The sequence below is a fragment of the Manihot esculenta genome, chromosome 1 (genome assembly GCF_001659605.2).
Source record: "Manihot esculenta cultivar AM560-2 chromosome 1, M.esculenta_v8, whole genome shotgun sequence".
Classification (NCBI taxonomy): Eukaryota; Viridiplantae; Streptophyta; class Magnoliopsida; order Malpighiales; family Euphorbiaceae; genus Manihot; species Manihot esculenta.
The window spans coordinates 38,110,852-38,128,385 of NC_035161.2; the positions used below are offsets into that span (position 1 = coordinate 38,110,852).

The 17,534-nt window shown below is 32.4% G+C and overlaps 2 protein-coding genes across 7 annotated transcripts; one reads left to right on the forward strand and one right to left on the reverse strand.

Moving 5' to 3' along the window:
* Positions 1 to 2,927: 2,927 nt before the first annotated feature.
* Positions 2,928 to 12,790, forward strand: LOC110621899 (CSC1-like protein At4g02900). Of its 5 annotated transcripts, none has more exons than XR_006352428.1 (13): positions 2,928 to 3,227; positions 3,546 to 4,174; positions 4,559 to 4,708; positions 5,288 to 5,423; positions 6,375 to 6,476; positions 6,689 to 6,808; positions 6,923 to 7,003; positions 9,317 to 9,657; positions 10,201 to 10,446; positions 10,699 to 11,023; positions 11,435 to 11,552; positions 11,985 to 12,242; positions 12,584 to 12,790. XR_006352428.1 is itself a non-coding variant. In XM_021766185.2 (13 exons), exons 2-12 carry the CDS (start codon positions 3,861 to 3,863, stop codon positions 12,207 to 12,209), a joined length of 2,274 nt encoding a protein of 757 aa, XP_021621877.1. In that variant the 5' UTR covers positions 2,929 to 3,227; positions 3,546 to 3,860; the 3' UTR covers positions 12,210 to 12,242; positions 12,581 to 12,790. The 5 variants fall into 5 exon arrangements, 4 of the variants coding, with proteins under 4 accessions (XP_021621877.1, XP_021621887.1, XP_043817298.1 ...); XM_021766185.2 differs by having other exon boundaries at positions 2,929 to 3,227; positions 11,319 to 11,552; positions 12,581 to 12,790; XM_021766195.2 differs by having other exon boundaries at positions 2,929 to 3,227; positions 11,319 to 11,552.
* Positions 12,791 to 13,246: 456 nt separating this feature from the next.
* LOC110618491 (protein PALE CRESS, chloroplastic) lies at positions 13,247 to 17,158 on the reverse strand. 2 transcript variants are annotated; one of them, XM_021761639.2, is made up of 8 exons: positions 17,029 to 17,158; positions 16,832 to 16,957; positions 16,556 to 16,623; positions 15,807 to 16,001; positions 15,142 to 15,228; positions 14,863 to 14,913; positions 13,829 to 14,008; positions 13,247 to 13,661 (listed from the first exon to the last, which is right to left on the reverse strand). In XM_021761639.2, exons 2-8 carry the CDS (start codon positions 16,938 to 16,940, stop codon positions 13,428 to 13,430), a joined length of 924 nt encoding a protein of 307 aa, XP_021617331.1. In that variant the 5' UTR covers positions 16,941 to 16,957; positions 17,029 to 17,158; the 3' UTR covers positions 13,247 to 13,427. The 2 variants fall into 2 exon arrangements, with proteins under 2 accessions (XP_021617331.1, XP_021617324.1); XM_021761632.2 differs by having other exon boundaries at positions 16,556 to 16,626.
* Between the last annotated feature and the right edge of the window lie 376 nt (positions 17,159 to 17,534).

Genomic DNA, 17,534 nt, shown 5'->3' on the forward strand with positions numbered 1-17,534 from the left:
TGCAACTAAACTAATTGTTGTATCTGATATTATAGCTAAATTTTATTTATATGAACTGTTAACATCCAATTGATTATCTTATTATTTATTTATTTATTTTAAGTTTTATTATAAATTTTATTGCGCTACACAATCTTGAAACATAATTTTATTTTTGGTAAAAAAAATAAAAAATAAAGCCCTTCTAGTAAATGAAAATTATATTTTTACATGAAAATTATATTTATAGATAACAAAAGCAAACTTATTATTTAATAAAGATAGAGCCGAGTTATAACTCTCTTTGTTAATCCAAATCAAAATGTCTATAAATATGCGAGTTCAACCTAACATCGAACCAAAATCGGTCTTTGTCGAGTCTATATACGGATCAATTCAACATAATTACGACATCATGAATATACCAAATTTTAAAATTTAAACTATAAATACAATAAGGTGAAATCTCTTTTTATATTCAAAAATAGAAAAAAAATCTCAAATTTTTATTTGTTAACGATATTCTTTTTCTTTTGGTTTTTTAATTTTGAGCTCTTTATCGATCGGTGATATACAATTTTTTTTTCTACATGAAGTAGAATAATACCATCTTATCTCTAATCTGATTGTAGATTTCTTTTTCCTTACTGCCAAGTTAGGGTACAAATATTTCTTTTTTTTTGTTTGATTCTATGTTGAGTTTTAATTATTTATTTGTAGAGAGAGTTTTATTGATTATTTATTTTTCTTTCATGATTGATACTTTTGCAAGTGGTGCATAGCTTCTAGGATGACCTTTGCTCATCAAAACTATAACAAAATGTGGAGATGTTTTTATGGATTCTTCTTTGTGATTGGTTCACTTTTCAAACTATTTCGTAGTAGATTTATTTATCTCTCTCACTGTAGTGCATTATTCTTATTAAAAACTCAACTCATCTCTTATTAGCGATGATTTGACGGCTTTACACACTCTTTTTACTCATTATATATCTTAACGTTTGAGTTTGAGTTGGTGTTGGTTTCATCTCTCTCACCAACAATGAGTAGATTCAAGCATAATCATTATCTCATTTAGATTTTCTATTCGGACCTTATTTTTTAATGCAAGTAGAATTTATTGTCAAAAATTCTAAGTCTTGAATGATAATTATAGTTTTATCTTGATTTTTAAATTTTAATTTATTTGTATTAGACTCAAACTTTTATTTATAATAATATTTATTTTTTGAAAAAGAAAACTATAAATATGATATTTATATTAGCCGATGATGTATCATTTATAGCAAAAAAGAACATAAATCAAGAAACATGATTAATATGATATTTATGTAGAATTCATACACGAATTCATGATAAATAAATTTTAACACTACCTCCAAAAAAAGAACATAAATCAAGAAACATGATTAATAAATTGTAAGCGATAAATTTTTCCTTCCTTTCTAATATATCATAACTCGCATTATTTTATTATTAAATTATTTTTAAAATTAATAAATTTTATTTTTTAATGTATAATAATAATATAGTATGAAATTAATAAATAAATTAATATATAAAAATGTAAAGTGTGAAATTCATAAATAAATTAATATCTAAAAAAATAAATTGATTTATACCTTATAACAGTTAAAAATAAAAATAAAATTATTTTTACAAAATATAGAAAATATATTATCAGTCGTTGATTTAATCGTTGTGTTGATAATAGTTTGAGGATAAAATTAAAAAATTACCATTTTATCCTTTTAACTTTGATTTGTTTAGGATTGTTATTATAATTGATATTGCAAAGATTATTTTCTTAAATATACTAAAAAAATTAAATTTTCATTTATCATTTTATTTATTTTTTTACATAATTTAACAACAAAATAAAAACAATAAAAAATGCAACTTTAATGCCAAATATAATTTTTATTTTCATTTTATTTATACTTTTAATTTTTAAATTATAAAATAACTTAATTCTTATAATTAAGTATGATATTCATACATTATTCCATCACATAAATTAAATTAATACATAATAAAAAATTTAATTTAGTGATATGCACCAACTTTTACGTTACACATATTAAATTATTAACAGTTTCAATGTTTAATCGTTTATTTGAGATTGGAAATTTTGTTTGTGCAATACGGACAATTTCTTGATCGTGTATGGTAAATTAGTATACAACACTGTTTTCGTGAGGTTAATCTTAATTTAGCTAACATTAGGGGTCACTTTATTCGGTTCAAAATGGAAAAATTGATCGAATCGAATTGATTTGAAAATTTAATTTAATTTTTTATACATTTTGATTCGGTTCAATTCGATTTTTAATTTCAAAAATTTTGGTTATTTCAGTTCGGTTCGATTTTGATCAGAAAAAATCAAAAAAATCAAATCGAACCGATTAGTGATAATAATATATTTTTTCAATACTATAGAGAAATTAAATCATATTAAGATTAAAATATTTTAATTAAATTTTAAAATATTAAAAATAAAGTATAAAAAATAAAAAAATTATTAAAAATCGAAACCGATCAAACCGAACTGAATCGAACTGAATCAGACCAGTTCGGTTCGATTCGATTTCTGATCAAAATCGATTCTGTTCGAATTTTATAAACACTAAAATTTCGATTTTCAATTTATTCAATTCGATTTGATTTTAAACCGAACCGACCGAATGATCACACCTGCCTAACACAGCTGTGGATGGAAATAGGGGATTGCACGTTCTTCAACATAGTCCTGCTGTTGTAGGTCTCCTGGGATCCTCGGGTTAACAACCCCACGAGTTACTTATTTTTTTTGTTAATTGTTTTTTTTTTTTGTTATAGATAGTCCCTTCCTTTGAATAAAAAAAAAAATTAAAATTAAATGGATAAGTAATACGGAAATAAAGTTGAAAAGTTTTTTCTTTTGAGAAAAAAAGTAAATGGGTAAATTATCCAAAGACACAAACAAATATGTAAGGTTCATGGTTTAATTCACATTTTGAATTTTTGAAATTTGTCTTATGGTTCACGTATTTGCCGTTACAAGCCGCACAACCAGCTCCGCGCTTCTTGCCGCCATTTTCCCACAGCTCTCCTGTCTTCGCATTTCTTCCTCAATTCCATTCATTAAACTAATAAGTTTTAGCAATTAGAAAACCTAGTTTCATCAGTTCCACTAAAATCATCGAATTTCTTTCTCACATGTTTCCCGCAACTTCATTTTTCTACAGAAAGCGCTATTTCATTCTCAGGTACTTCTGTTTTCTTTTTCGTTTTCGAGAATTTTCTATTTCATTATCCATAATTTCTAAGAAAACAACCAAATATGTTCAATGCATTTTTTCTTCATACATATCCTCTCGGAATTCATGGAGAAGATACATTGATTTGGATAGTATTTTCATGCATGCAATCTGTTTTGCGCAGTGATTTAAATCAATTTTGTTTCATGGTGAATTGATGGAAATTACATTGTGTTTCTCTGTTCTCAATCTTTAATTAAGAGTAGTTCATAATCAAGTCATGTATATAACCATGTATTACATAATTTTTGTTTTGTATTATAACAGGTTCTGCATTTGGGTTGGTCAATTCCGACACAGAGCTGCTTATTTTATAAGACGCATGTAGACAAAATCCTAAAAATTCATGTGGTTATTATTATTATTATTATTATCATTCACGATTTGCTGATTTTCTCATAATGATAATCAAAACCATTTGAATGCTAACTCAAGTTTCCAAGAAGGTAAACCTGTTTAATACTGGAGCAATTAGTATCTGCCTTCACATAACTAGCTCTGGTCGCCTGGACTTAGAAAGCTGGACGTTGCTTACTTCTTTCAAATTTAACTTTAGGCTGTCACTAGTTTTCAAGGAGAGAAATGGCCACCCTTCAAGATATTGTTTACTCAGCTTCTATTAATCTTCTATCTGCAATTTTCTTCCTACTGGCATTTGCAATATTACGGCTTCAACCCATTAACGATCGAGTTTACTTCCCAAAATGGTATCTGAAAGGGATAAGAGCTAGCCCAACACACTCTAGGGCATCGGTATCCAGATTTGTAAACATGGACTTTAGGACATACATCCGGTTTTTGAATTGGATGCCTGCAGCTTGGAGAATGCCAGAACTTGAACTTATTGATCACGCAGGGCTTGATTCTGTGGTCTATATCCGGATTTACCTTATGGGGTATGTTCCCTTCTGACTTCCTTTTTAAGCCATTATATTGAACATGTTCATGGGATGCAGTTTCTGTAGACTTTTCTAGACGTGTTCATCTCCTTCTCTGGGATTCTTGATCGCTTGTACATTTTGCTTGTAAGGATGTTGTGTCCTCTTTCCATCTTTTTTCTCAAAATCAACCTATGTGAATTACATTGGAAATGACAGAGACAAGTACTTCAATTCCTTCCCGTTTCTTTTTTTACAAATTGAATTTGCATTACAAGGTCACTTGGAAAAGACAAGTATACAATTCTTAACACAACTGATGCACTATGTGATTCTGTACTTATTTTCCCTCTTTCTTTACCACCTTGGGGGGAACATCTGATATGACCACCCAACGTGCAGCTTGAAAATATTTGTTCCCATAACAATACTTGCTTTTGCGGTTTTGGTGCCTGTCAATTGGACTGGGGGAACACTGGAGCGTTTCAAGGATCTTACTTTCAGTGATATCGACAAGCTGTCAATATCAAATATTCCACCTGGATCCCAAAGGTATGCCAAAATTTGCTATCAGTTTTCCTCCCTCTTAATTGACATATTGAAACTTGTCTGCCTGCCATTTTTTAAGGTTAGGGAATTACTCTTCATTTATCTTGTGGAATGTTTGTGCCACAATATATGAAGTACTGGAAAAGAGAACGTATGACTATCAAACAAGAAAATTTTTATTAGATAGATGTTGCAACAAATTTAACCTTTAACATATTTTGCAACAAATTTAACCTTTGAATTTAAGTTGCATTGTGTTGCAGTGTTCTAAATTGAAATTCAGATTTTGACCATGAAGATGCAAACCACATTTAGAATATAAGCTTTCTTAAAAAGTAATGCAACTTTTATTAGATAGAACATGAAGATCCCCTAAAGGTCTCTTTTTGGGCAGTTTCAAGTAAACATATCATTCACTCAGTGGCTAGAATGCTGGGTTTGACTCAAATTATAAAAAAAAATTCTAAATTATTAATTTTACAAATATATTTAGTTTTGGAAGGTTAATTTATTATGAGTCGCAATTTGCAGAGACATGCTCCATTATTCTGTCAACTAATGAAATCCTACATGCTTTTCAAGGTTTTGTGCACATGTTTTAATGTCATATGTCTTCACCTTTTGGACATTATATGTGATCTACAAAGAGTACAAGACGACAGCTGTTATGCGCTTGCAATTTTTAGCATCCGAAAGCCGTCGTCCTGACCAATTCACAGTGAGTTTTTTTTTGACGAGGAATTCATAGTTGAGTTCATCAAATGTCTTTTGATATTACGAAACGTTTGTTTTATCTTTGCTCATGTGTGAATTTTTTATGTGAATAATAATATATTGATTTTGGCTTAGAAGATATAGGTATCAGTGATCTATATGGAAAACCTAGGGTATCCAACTTGGGTTGATGTTTGGAGAATGTTGCCATTTTCTGGATGAGATGAATAGCTTTATAACTAGATTAAAATTAGAAAAGGAAAAAAAAAGTTTTAAAAAATTAATTTTCTCTGAGGACTAACTCTGATTATGGAAAACTCAAATATTATTTTCTAGTTATGGATGGATTTCAATCTGCATTAGAAGTACCAGATTATGAAATATGCTAAACAATGATCTTAATGGTGCATTGATAACTCTGTCCATTATCATTTGTATGGTAGAAGAAATGAAGTTGAATGGACTATTCAGTGCCATTAAATTATCATGGAGGAGAAATGGAGAATAGAAGAGAATGACTACACAGTGTTATTAAAGGTTGTGGTTAAGCTTTCAGAATTTGAATAGAACTTACTATTCTTCAAAAGAAATGAAAGGAAGAATCTCCACAATATGTTCAATAGGCTATAATTTAGGCAAGGTTCTCATTTTAATCCCTTCTTGTTGGTGATATACTTTCTAATATTACTTAGATTCCTTTATTATATGTTTTTTTGGGAAGCCATTATCTATTAAATTAGAATAAATTACAATCAAGGGGCTTGCATGTTTCCAGTACATCACATACGAAGCTGATTTTGATGTGTTTGTCAAGCAAATTACATTTATATTGCACATGCCATACGCATGCATGTGATGATTTTGAAAGCTTTGTTAAAGTTCAATAGGATTAGATTAGCTTAATCATATATTTGGCTTGTCTTGCTGGCACCAACAGTAAATATTTTCCTTGCAGGTTCTTGTGAGGAATGTTCCCCCTGATCCTGATGAATCAGTCGCTGAGCATGTTGAGCATTTCTTTTGTGTAAACCATCCTGATCATTATCTTTCTCATCAGGTGTGTCTACTCAATAAGCTACCTCTACAATAATAGATTGATTGGCAAAAGAGTAGAAAATGATGCAACAAAAATATTAAAAAGCGGACTCAGACTTGTTGAAACATAATTATCAATAGATGAAAGTACTCTTTGGGAGCATCAACCTTTGTTTCTAACTCTTTTGCAAATAAAATTTTTAAGATTCACCACAATTCGTATTAATTTCTTAGGTAGTATACAATGCAAATAATCTTGCAAACTTGGTTGAGAGGAAGAAGACTTTGCTTAATTGGTTGACTTACCACCAGAATAAATATGAGAGAAATCCTTCGAGCAAGCCTACTACAAAGGTATATTTCTGGTAGACTCTCTGTCATGGCTGTCTATATATTTCTTTTCTTAGTGGGACATGTTTTAATGGAATATATATTTAATTTTAATTATTAGTGTATGTATGTCTATAGACAGGTTTCTGTGGTCTTTGGGGAACCAGAGTGGATGCAATTGACTACTATACCACTGAGATTGAAAAACTTACAGAAGAAGTAAGATTTTTCTTTTTGGTGCTATTTTGAGGATTCACCATTTAATATACTGTTTGCTCTTCAAGATTCTATTCCGTCATTACGTTACTCTTTCATGATATTTGTTATTGCATCTGCCATGGTTGTTGTTGTGATCAGCCATGTTTTTGAGCACCAGGCAAAAATTTTTTGTGAGCCGTTGATTTCCATATCTTTTTCCTGTTTTGTGGAGAAAATTGTATCATAGAAGGGTGATTCTATGTAGGATAATCCACATGGAATTATCAACCAATAAAAAGCATGAGAAGCTTGATAAAAATGGACCCTAACAAAATTATAACTACTAAAAATAAAATAACAACCATATTAAGCTACATGTCATGCTCCTCATTAATTCGTTATTCCATGTATGTATCCCACATGGCATCACTGAATCATGATATAATCTCTCATTTCTGGGACATGATTGTTTGTTGTTTTAGTATCATGAGGACCATCACTTGTAACCAATTTGGTTTTGGTGCAAATTCTTATTCCCAATAATTTGATTGAAGTCTGGGTTCTTTTTAATGTATGACCACAAAAGAAAAGATCTTTGATCCAGCTATTATCATTTAAGTTGGAATAAACTGTAAATTAATTTTACAGCAAAGGTAAAATTTTCATGGGTCTTGCTTCAGGCAGTCGAGAAATAGAATAAAATCTTGGCAGATCTTTGTTTCCACTCTTAGTTGGTAAATGAGAAATTCATAAATTGAGCAGAAGGGCATCGAGATTGTAAAGTTGGGGAAAAAAGGGTAAAATTGCAATAAAGGGCAAATACTTTTATGAAAATCTGGACTTTTTTCCCTTTAAATGTAGATAGCCAGTAATGGCCATTGGACTAAAAAGAAAAAAATGAAATAACAGTGTGTCAAGATTCAGAAGAGACAACATTGAAAGAGAGAAAGTGAGCTGTTGTGTTAACATCATATTCAGTAAGCTTCAGCAGTTACAGTATACGGAAAAAAGTTATGTTCCATACGAAAATTTTCCAATTCTGAAAATGTGACTAGTAATTGTGACATATTGCCAGTGTTGTTTGTTTTGAATTACATCCAATTTTATGCCTCTCAAGCTTCCAAAAATTTGCCTAATCTAACATTTGGGCCTCACCATGCTAGTTATCTTCCTATTTATTATTTTTTTCAAAGGGAAGATGGACAATATACATAGTCGTGTTTCTGAAACTTTAAATATTAAAAACATGATTTGCTGTCGGTTAGTGTTAAGTGCCATTAAATAGGATCTCATCACGAGGTCGATTAACCGATTGTCAGATTGAATTTTCCTTATTAATGTTTATACTTTTCTCTGAGAAATCTATTATAAAATAAATTGAGAATTCATTTGTGAGAATTCTCTGATCTCATATATTGATAAATAATTTTTTAACTGTTTTATTCAATCATCTCAGTGCCTTTTTATAGTGAATTTTATATTCATGGATATTTGAATTCAAAATACTTTTTTATCTTTTATTAAAATTTAAAATTTTAAAAATTAAACTAAAAATAGAAATTAGAAAATCAAACTAAAAAGAGCAAGCTAAACTATTGATCTTATTTATTGCAACCACTTTGATCAGAACTTATCAAACAGAACAATAACTTGTATCCACAACATTACTTCCTCCTTGGAGAAAAAGTTTGTCCCCGATCATTTGGTTGGTCGGTTTGAATAGTTGTCACGGTTGCTATAAGGATTGAAATTGCCGCTGATAATTTTCTAATTATTCAAATTCACAACTCCCACAAGGGATTGTTACACAAAAGAGGACCAAATTGCAAGTTGCAGTTCTCTATCCTGATTCTTTTTATTCAAGTTTGTAAAACCATAATTGAGCCTCACGAGTGAAATGGACAGAACTAGACTGGCTTTTTTGCTTCCGCCATTGGATGATTGTGAAAGTTTTTTTCATAATGATTAAGCCATCCAAGCGGATTGTTGGAATCCTCAAACGAGGCAAAGTCGAGTTTTGTATATCTAGCACTACAGCCGTTCAAAACGATCACTGGACAAAATGTTTTTGCGTGCTACTTGTTCCATCTATTTACTTTCCTTTTGGTAGTAACAATCTGTTGATTATCAAAGAGATCAGGTTAGCATTTACTGAAATGCGAGTCCAAAATCTTGGAATTTGTGCTTCAGATAAAAAAATATATATTAATATCATTGGTTTAAGTGGGTTTTACTGTTGTTATTATTTCCAGAGTAGATTATGAAGAGGACAAGAAACAGATTCAACATAAAACACCTTTTCTTTATATTCTGATGTATGACACTAACATGCAGGAAGATAAAGAAAGAGAGAGGGTTATAAATGATCCTAATGCTGTAGTTCCAGCAGCATTCGTTTCATTCAGAACCCGATGGGGAGCAGCTATCTGTGCTCAAACTCAGCAAACAAGTAACCCGACGATTTGGTTGACTGAAAGGGCTCCTGAGCCTCGAGATGTTTATTGGGATAATCTTGCAATACCATACGTTGAACTCACTATTCGACGACTGCTTGTGGCAGTTGCTCTTTTTTTCCTAATTTTCTTTTTCATGATTCCTATAGCATTTGTTCAGTCCCTGGCCAGCATTGAGGGAATAGAGAAGGTTTTTCCTTTCTTAAAACCTATAATAGAAATGTAAGCTTTTGTGCCCTTTTGGTTGAGCTTTTCTTTTTTAAGGCGTTATCAGGAAACTCTGTTTCAGAATTGCTTATATCTCCAAGATGTTTTAATTGCATCTTGAAGTTTTTTCTATCCCATTCATATTCTGCTGAGCCAACTCACCTTATAGATGTAAGCATCTAAATGTTGCATCATCAAATAATATATCATTACTTAACTAATACATAAAAAGGATCAGTAGAAAACGTTCACTTTTCAAAAAAATGATGAAAATGTTGCACAACATACCATGAGTTACCAAACATAAATGGATATTATTTTAATTTTAATTCTTGATTAGCCATAGCAACTAACTTAAGCAAATTAGTGCTTTGTTTAGCATTTGAGCTTCATTTCTCAATATCCTTACTCTAAATGATGGGTTAAAATGTAGATCTCTGCATTTGTGCATAGCCAAAGTAGACTTGATATACCTGTTATTTGTTTACTTTGTGATAAGTGGAATTGTAATTTCCAATTATGGTGATCAAATTTCTGCTGCTGGGAATTTTATTGTAGGAAATCTATCAAGTCTTTAGTTCAAGGGATTCTTCCAGGCATTGCTCTGAAGATATTTCTTGTTCTACTTCCAATAATTCTCATGATTATGTCCAAAATAGAAGGATTTACATCACTCTCATCTTTGGATAGGCGATCAGCTGTGAAGTATCATCTGTTTCTACTTGTTAATGTGTTTGTTGGCAGCATTGTAACAGGAACAGCAATGGATCAGCTTAAAACTTTTCTTAGTCAATCTGCAACAGAGTATGTTCTGTTACTTAATTGGTCTTTCAGAATATGATTCTATAAAGAGTTCCATGAAATGTCAAGTACACCATGCATTAGAAAGCATATGGTTAAAATCAGGATTGTCGTCTCTGAAGTCAATCTTTCTTTTCTGATTTGCTAAGATGAATATTATTTTCTTCTGTTATCAACCCATTTTCTTTGGAAGTAATGAGGAGCAGGTCTCAGGTAGTAAGACTTTATAATAAGAGTTTTTGAACCGCACTACAGGATTCCAAAAATCATTGGAGTGTCAATCCCACTAAAAGCCACCTTCTTCATTACGTATATAATGGTTGATGGCTGGGCTGCAATCGCTGCAGAGATCCTCAGATTAGTGCCATTAATCATGTTCCATTTGAAGAACACATTTCTAGTGAAGACAGATCAAGATAGGGAACAAGCAATGGATCCTGGTTGCTTGGACTTTGCAACATCTGAACCTCGAGTACAGTTTTATTTCTTGCTGGGACTTGTTTATGCTGCTGTGACACCCTTACTTCTTCCTTTCATCATCGTGTTCTTTGCTTTTTCCTATACGGTATTTCGTCATCAGGTACGGAAGCTAATTAAGATGGCTTTTGTATTTAATTTTCTGACACATTTGACAGAGGAAAGCCAATTGACAATGTACTCATACAACTATTGTTCATGTCCATGAAGATTTAGCACTCTTTCTGATAGCTTAGAGGCACACCGTTCTCAGTTTACATTTCTTAATGCTTAATAATAGAGGAAATAGCTTGCCATATCACTTAATTGAACCATTTGTAGACTACTGGACTCATTTAAAATCGTCATGAAATTTAAATGTTTGGATGTGCTTATGTTTCTTTGCTTCTTATTGCAAGATTATTAATGTATATAATCAAAAATATGAAAGCGGAGCTGCATTCTGGCCAGATGTGCATATGCGTTTGATAATTGGATTGCTAATAGCTCAACTTCTTTTGTTGGGATTGATAAGTACAAGGGAAGCTGGAAAATTGACACTGCTGCTTGTCGCACTTCCTGTTCTGACAATATGGTTTCATGTATTCTGCAAAGGGCGTTTTGAATCTGCATTTGTAAAATTCCCACTACAGGTTCGTGAGGAATGATTGTGTTTATTAAAGTTTTATCGAATAGTATGTTGAAAGGTCCTTTTGAAAGGAAACAACTAGACTCTCAAATGGGAAGGTGTTGATCAATGTGCTTTTTTTTTTTTTAAAGATTGTTATTTTGATTTTTTATATTTGCTATGAGATGACCTTGCATGTCTAACGTATTTATGAATATGAGATTATCATTAACGTTGTTTGGTGGAACCAATATTAGCTACAATACCATTTGGCGGTACCTAATGGGTACGACTGGCATAATTAGAACCTGATACTGCTTTAAATAAAGCTGATAGAACTTTTCGACCTTCAAGATTTTTTTGTGATTATTTGAAGTTGATAGAACCTTTTCCACCTTCAAGGTTTGTATGCAAATATTTGAATACATGATAATGATCTATCTCACATGGATCACAGGATGCAATGGTGAGGGATACACTTGAACGAGCTACAGATCCACACCTAAACTTGAAGTTGTACCTTCAAGATGCATACGTACATCCAGTTTTCAAGGATGGTGCAGTCGAGAGACCAGAGATTCTCAGTGAAGAAGAAGACAATTCGCTTGTTCCAACAACAAGGAATTCTCAAAAGAGTCATAGTAAATATAGTTCTGATGTCAGTTCTGGAGTTGGTTCATAATACTAGGGGAATATTTTAACAGCTAATTCTAATGTGAGTTTGTGTATGCTTTTTTTTTCCTAATAATTCATAGTGATCCATACATATGCTTTTAGTTAATGTGGAAGCATGAAACAAGAGATAGAAGTCATTTGGCGCAAATTGTCAGATACAGAAGATATGATATATGCCGCTTCCTTTGCTAAGTTCTTTATGCAGAAAATCTGGTCACCTAGTGTCTTGTTTGTGAATAAGCAATCAAATACATTACATGCAAAATCATATAAACAGATTTATTACCTTTTTTATTTCAATTCATATTTGAGACACCTTAGATTCATTGTGATTGATTTCCTAAGCTGACGTTGAGTTCGTTTTGGTGTATGATTAAGTAGGAATGGCAATGCAGAGAAGAGGGACGGACTATGCTGTTCTCATCCTTCAAATAGTGAATAAAGGGTTTACGGCAGGAGCAGGACAGAGTCGGGAAATTCCGCATTTTTGTTTATAATTCATACATTAACAAATATATATACATATTATTACCAAATGTATATGTGTAAATATTAAAATTTAGACATTATTTGTTAATATTAAGATCAGGAACATAATGCACTTTTCTTAAAATTCTTCTTTAAAAAAAAATTCATGTTTATAGGATTCAAGAAAATTATAACATTTATAAAATGGGGCAAATTTGCAGCAGAACAGTGAAGCAGTTATATGAACTTACGGGTGCTTATTTATGGACTTCACTTATTCCTGAGGCATAATAACAAATGCTGCAGTGAAGACTAGTGCATTGTTTCTGTTTTGGAAGAAACAGTAACGCAGTTAAGTCTCCCAACAACTACAGCTTGGATCTACGGCCTTGAGTGCTTGATTCTGCCAGATGGCTAACCCGCTGCCATGAATAGGCTTAAGGCTTAGCAGAGCATAAGTTGCTCTCTGCAATTTTCATGTCCGTTGACACGTTTTCGGGTGAGTCATAAATCATCCAACGTGCTAGTGGTGCAAATAGGGCATTCACAATTGTAGAAGCCAAAGAACAAGAAACATATGAATACAAAATTTCATTCACATTATTGAACTGTTCAAGCATAGTGACTTTCCTGAGTACTGTCTAGCCTCCATAGTAGATACAAAAAGGGTTGGAGATTAACCAAATGTCAGAGGGGATGGGACTTGTATCTCCTCTTCTTCATTAACAGTGAGACTTGGATCGAGTGTATGGCCCCTTTACCATTTCAAATTAATGGCCAAGTCTAGCAGGGACTCTACTTGCCTTATTGTTCGTTGCTTCTCATGTTGCTTCAGCATGCTTGCAACAGATTCAGGATCAAACCCTTCTACATTATGTGCTTCACTTTGCTCTTGCCGAACTTCCTGGAGCAAAGAATCAACCTCCCTGAGAAAATCTACTCTCAAAAGAACATCGTCTGCTTCTAGTGGTGGTTGCAATGACCCTTGATGCTGATGAACAGGGAAAATTTGGCCAATAGATTAACTTTGTTTACAACAGAGCAATTATGTGTAATCGTAAACTCATGGACCAACTTTGCAGAAAAGAGAATTGCTGGTTGTGCCATCATGAATTTCAAATATGAAGTCGCACAAAATTTGCATCATTCACAACATACCTTATCAATGTCAAACCCTGCTGGAACAAGAATGCTAAATGGATCCTCTCGCGGAAAGGTATTAATCATGCATTTTTTGCATTCTTTCAGCCAGCCTTCATCATCAAACCCATCATGCATATTCAAAAGATCGTTCAACAGTCTCATAGCAGGAGTGGCCTCCCGTCTCAAAATCTCCATCTGAAATGCAAGACATGGATTTTTTTGCACCATCAAAATATAAAAAGACAAATCCAGAAATGCCAAAGCAGCTAGAAGAATACAGTTATGGATTCAAGATTCGTCAGGTATGCAACAGTTTATATTTTGTTCACTCCTCCAAGGGATCCTATTATTTAACCAGATTGTACAGAAGTAGGTTTCATTGAATAATAACAATAGCACATACACAGATATGTATGTATATATATATACACACACATGTAAACAGTCCTATAAAATGATTAGTATTTCACCGTTGCAAAGAAAAATTTTTATCACTTATTTTTATTTTAAAATTTAACGACAAAATTATTTAGGACACAACAATGAGCTGCCACATTTAATAATTAAGAACTTCTATATTATGGCATTGGCAACATGTATCAGCAGAACCTGCAGCTAATCAGATAGATAAAAGACACAGAAACACAACTCAAAATAACTTTTGAGTTGTGGGGCAATGGTCACAAGAACATTTTTTTGTTGGCAGCCCTCCCCAGCTTTTCTGCATAGGGAAGCTGTTCCCATGACTTGCCCATAGCATTCAGGTCACAAAGGAGGAACCTAACCACTGTGTCAAGGCTTTCTCTCAGTATAATACGTAGATGCCAAGTTATAAGAATCCTATGTAGACTAGGGAAGCAGAATACTTAAAACCATCAAGTTCAGCCATATGGTTTAAAAGATTAGTCCAAGCTAACCCCTTGATTATAAAAGAGTTTCTTCCTCAGTTCTTTAGGCATGTACAAAAAGTAAAGCACCAATTTGCAAAATTCACAACAAAAAGTGATACTTGTCGGAAGGTGCTTATTATAATATGAACAGAAACATACCTCAACCCTTCTGTACAAAAGATCGAGACTTCTAATAGCCTCCTTTTCATCCTGGAAACACAGATTAATAACTGTATCAATATGCATGAAGCTGCATTTTGCACACATGCAGACAAATATAATAACAATAGGGCTGAAGTTTGACATTGTAACCAGTATCATTCATTAATTCATTGAGGTATATGGATATAACTCTTTACAAAAAAGTCAAGGTTGAATCACATTTTTGACAACAGCATAGCCTCAATAGAGATAACAAAGATGGTGTAATCCACTAACATCACGTCGAGCAAGATCAAGGCGGTTCCAGATGACCATTAGAACAAGTTCGTCAAGTTCTCCTTTCTCAGCAGCTTCCTCAATTTTCTGCATTAAATCACATCCTCCATAAGTTATGAACATTCATTATCCAACAGGATTACTTTTCACAGGAATTAACATACTGTGAGAAATTCATGTTGATGAAGGACAAAGAAAATAAATTTTCTCCCCACCACGACAATAAACATTCTTATCAACAGTTACGAGACACTATGAAAGAGACTATGTAGCATGAATCGCATTAAGAATGAAAAATGGCAAAGCTATTGTCACTCATCCCTGTAAACCCACTACTGAAGTAAACAATGTGCTATCCTCAATAAGGACATCCTTGTTAATGTCATCATATTTTTAGCAGTAAAATTTTCTCACATTCATTTAATCCCAAACTGTTTCTGAACATTCATGTCAAGCTAGATGAAGTTCAAACTGCCAAATAAGGTATTTGTCCAGCTTGTTTAAATTGCCTGAACACACATTCCATACACACAAAGGACATGTTAACAACAAATAAATAAACTTGCCATATTATCACCATTTTAAATTCGAAATTTGTCAATTACAAAAAGAAAAAATGTCAGCCCAGTAGTACATGGGGTTTTCATTTTATGATAGCTGATTACCTCTTCCACTTCTTCAGCAGCCATGATAAAGCTTGAAACCAGTCTTCTTGCTTTTCTTACATCTTCTTCTGGATATCCCTTCAACCGCAAGCCAATTTCACGATACTCTGCAATCTTTCTTTCTTCTTCTTCATCTTCCTGTTGACGTAGCCGCTCCAACTCCTTAGACTTTTCTCGTTGTTGAGCTTGCCATTCCTAGCCAGTAAATTGTCATGGTCAGCTGTCTAGAAAAGTAGTTTCATCTTCTTAACACACATTAGTGTGTTATTATCATAAAACAACTACTAGATAAATCACCTAGTGAACCAAGTTTGAGATTGATATTCAACTGAAATTTTTGCAAGAACAGAAAAATACATTAATATTATGGACTTAAAAAGCCATAAGAGGAAACAAAATTGTACACTTTTTGATTCATTAAAGCCACTGCAACAATTCAAATAACATAACAAGAGCATTGCACAAGCGATCATGACCTTTTATCTCGACAATTGCAACTTGGATTTTTACTTTTTACTTATTTCACACCCAAACTTTTATCTTAAAACCAATACATAAGCTTTGTTTTGGTAGATAATGAATAATAAAAGAAATCATCACAATTTTAACTGATTTATTCCATTAGTCATTAATAAGCTGGGAGATTATCAAGGTGCAATAGGTAGAAATAAGAATCTCAAATGCAATAACCTATATATATATATATATAGTATTTAGTAAAAAGAAAAAAGAGGGAAATCAATACGTACATCATCGTAATATTCCTTCGGCATTCCTTCAAGAAGTGGCTCTTCTTTGCTTATGCACCTTGTCAAAACTGCTAGTCAAAGAAATACATCAAATTAAACCAAAGTAGAGCAGCTCACCACCACCCCACCAACCCCCATCCCTAAAAGAAAATATGCGAGAGAGAGAGAGAGAGAGAGAGAGAGAGAGAGAGGGAGAGAGGCCTTTCAGCTAAGCTCAAGATAGGCATACACTCGTACTACAATATTGTTTAGTACAGTGTCTGGTAGGGACTTAACCTGCGCCGAGTGGCCTTTTGGAGTAGAAGCGAGAGGCAGGGACAAGAGCAGGCGAGAAGGGGGACGGTAGAGAGGCCAAACATGTCAACCGGAACACACTTGCCTCCATTTCTTTATCATCAGATTCTGAGAATAAACAAGCTGTGAGCGAGTGAGAGAGAAAAAGAACCCTGTAACTGTAAAGAGTAAAGACTAACCCTTCGTGTTTCAATGCTCAACTGTGCAGGCGAAATTGAAGAGAAGCTAGAAAATGAAAGAAAATACCTGATTTATCCAATTTAAATATAATTTCTTTTAAGAAAGAATAAAACATATAATTATTATATTTTCATGAGTTAAAGAAAGGAGTTTCAAAAAGAAAAAGCATTTAAATATTTCAGATTAAAAATATTCATTTCTCTTTTTTTTTTCTTTTGCTTTAAAGAGAAATATTTTGTATCAAGTACAAATAATTTTAAAAATAATTTATTTTCCTCTTTATTTATTTAATATTTTAAAAACAAAAATATTTATTTTTTAAGCGTTGGAAGTGAGTATTCATGCGCAAAAGTGTATCTTATACTCCATTTAAAATAAAAATTTTTATAAAATTTCAACTCAATGGAATTTTTTTTTCAACCATGCTCCTATTTAAAGTGAAAGAGATTAATTCTCAAGTATTAATCGGTTTATAAACTGTGCAGTGATCATAGGATTCACGGTT

Excerpts from the sequence above, each read along its gene's own strand:
- LOC110621899 (XM_021766185.2), top strand. The coding sequence starts at position 3,861 with ATGGCCACCCTTCAAGATATTGTTTACTCAGCTTCTATTAATCTTCTA. Across the intron at positions 4,175-4,558 it reads ATCCGGATTTACCTTATGGG|CTTGAAAATATTTGTTCCCA; the intron begins GTATGTTCCCTT and ends CCCAACGTGCAG. Across the intron at positions 6,477-6,688 it reads ATCATTATCTTTCTCATCAG|GTAGTATACAATGCAAATAA; the intron begins GTGTGTCTACTC and ends TTAATTTCTTAG.
- LOC110618491 (XM_021761632.2), bottom strand. The coding sequence starts at position 16,940 with ATGGAGGCAAGTGTGTTCCGGTTGACATGTTTGGCCTCTCTACCGTCC. Across the intron at positions 14,914-15,141 it reads TTGATCTTGCTCGACGTGAT|GATGAAAAGGAGGCTATTAG; the intron begins GTTAGTGGATTA and ends CTGTGTTTCCAG. Across the intron at positions 14,009-14,862 it reads TTTTGTACAGAAGGGTTGAG|ATGGAGATTTTGAGACGGGA; the intron begins GTATGTTTCTGT and ends CTTGCATTTCAG.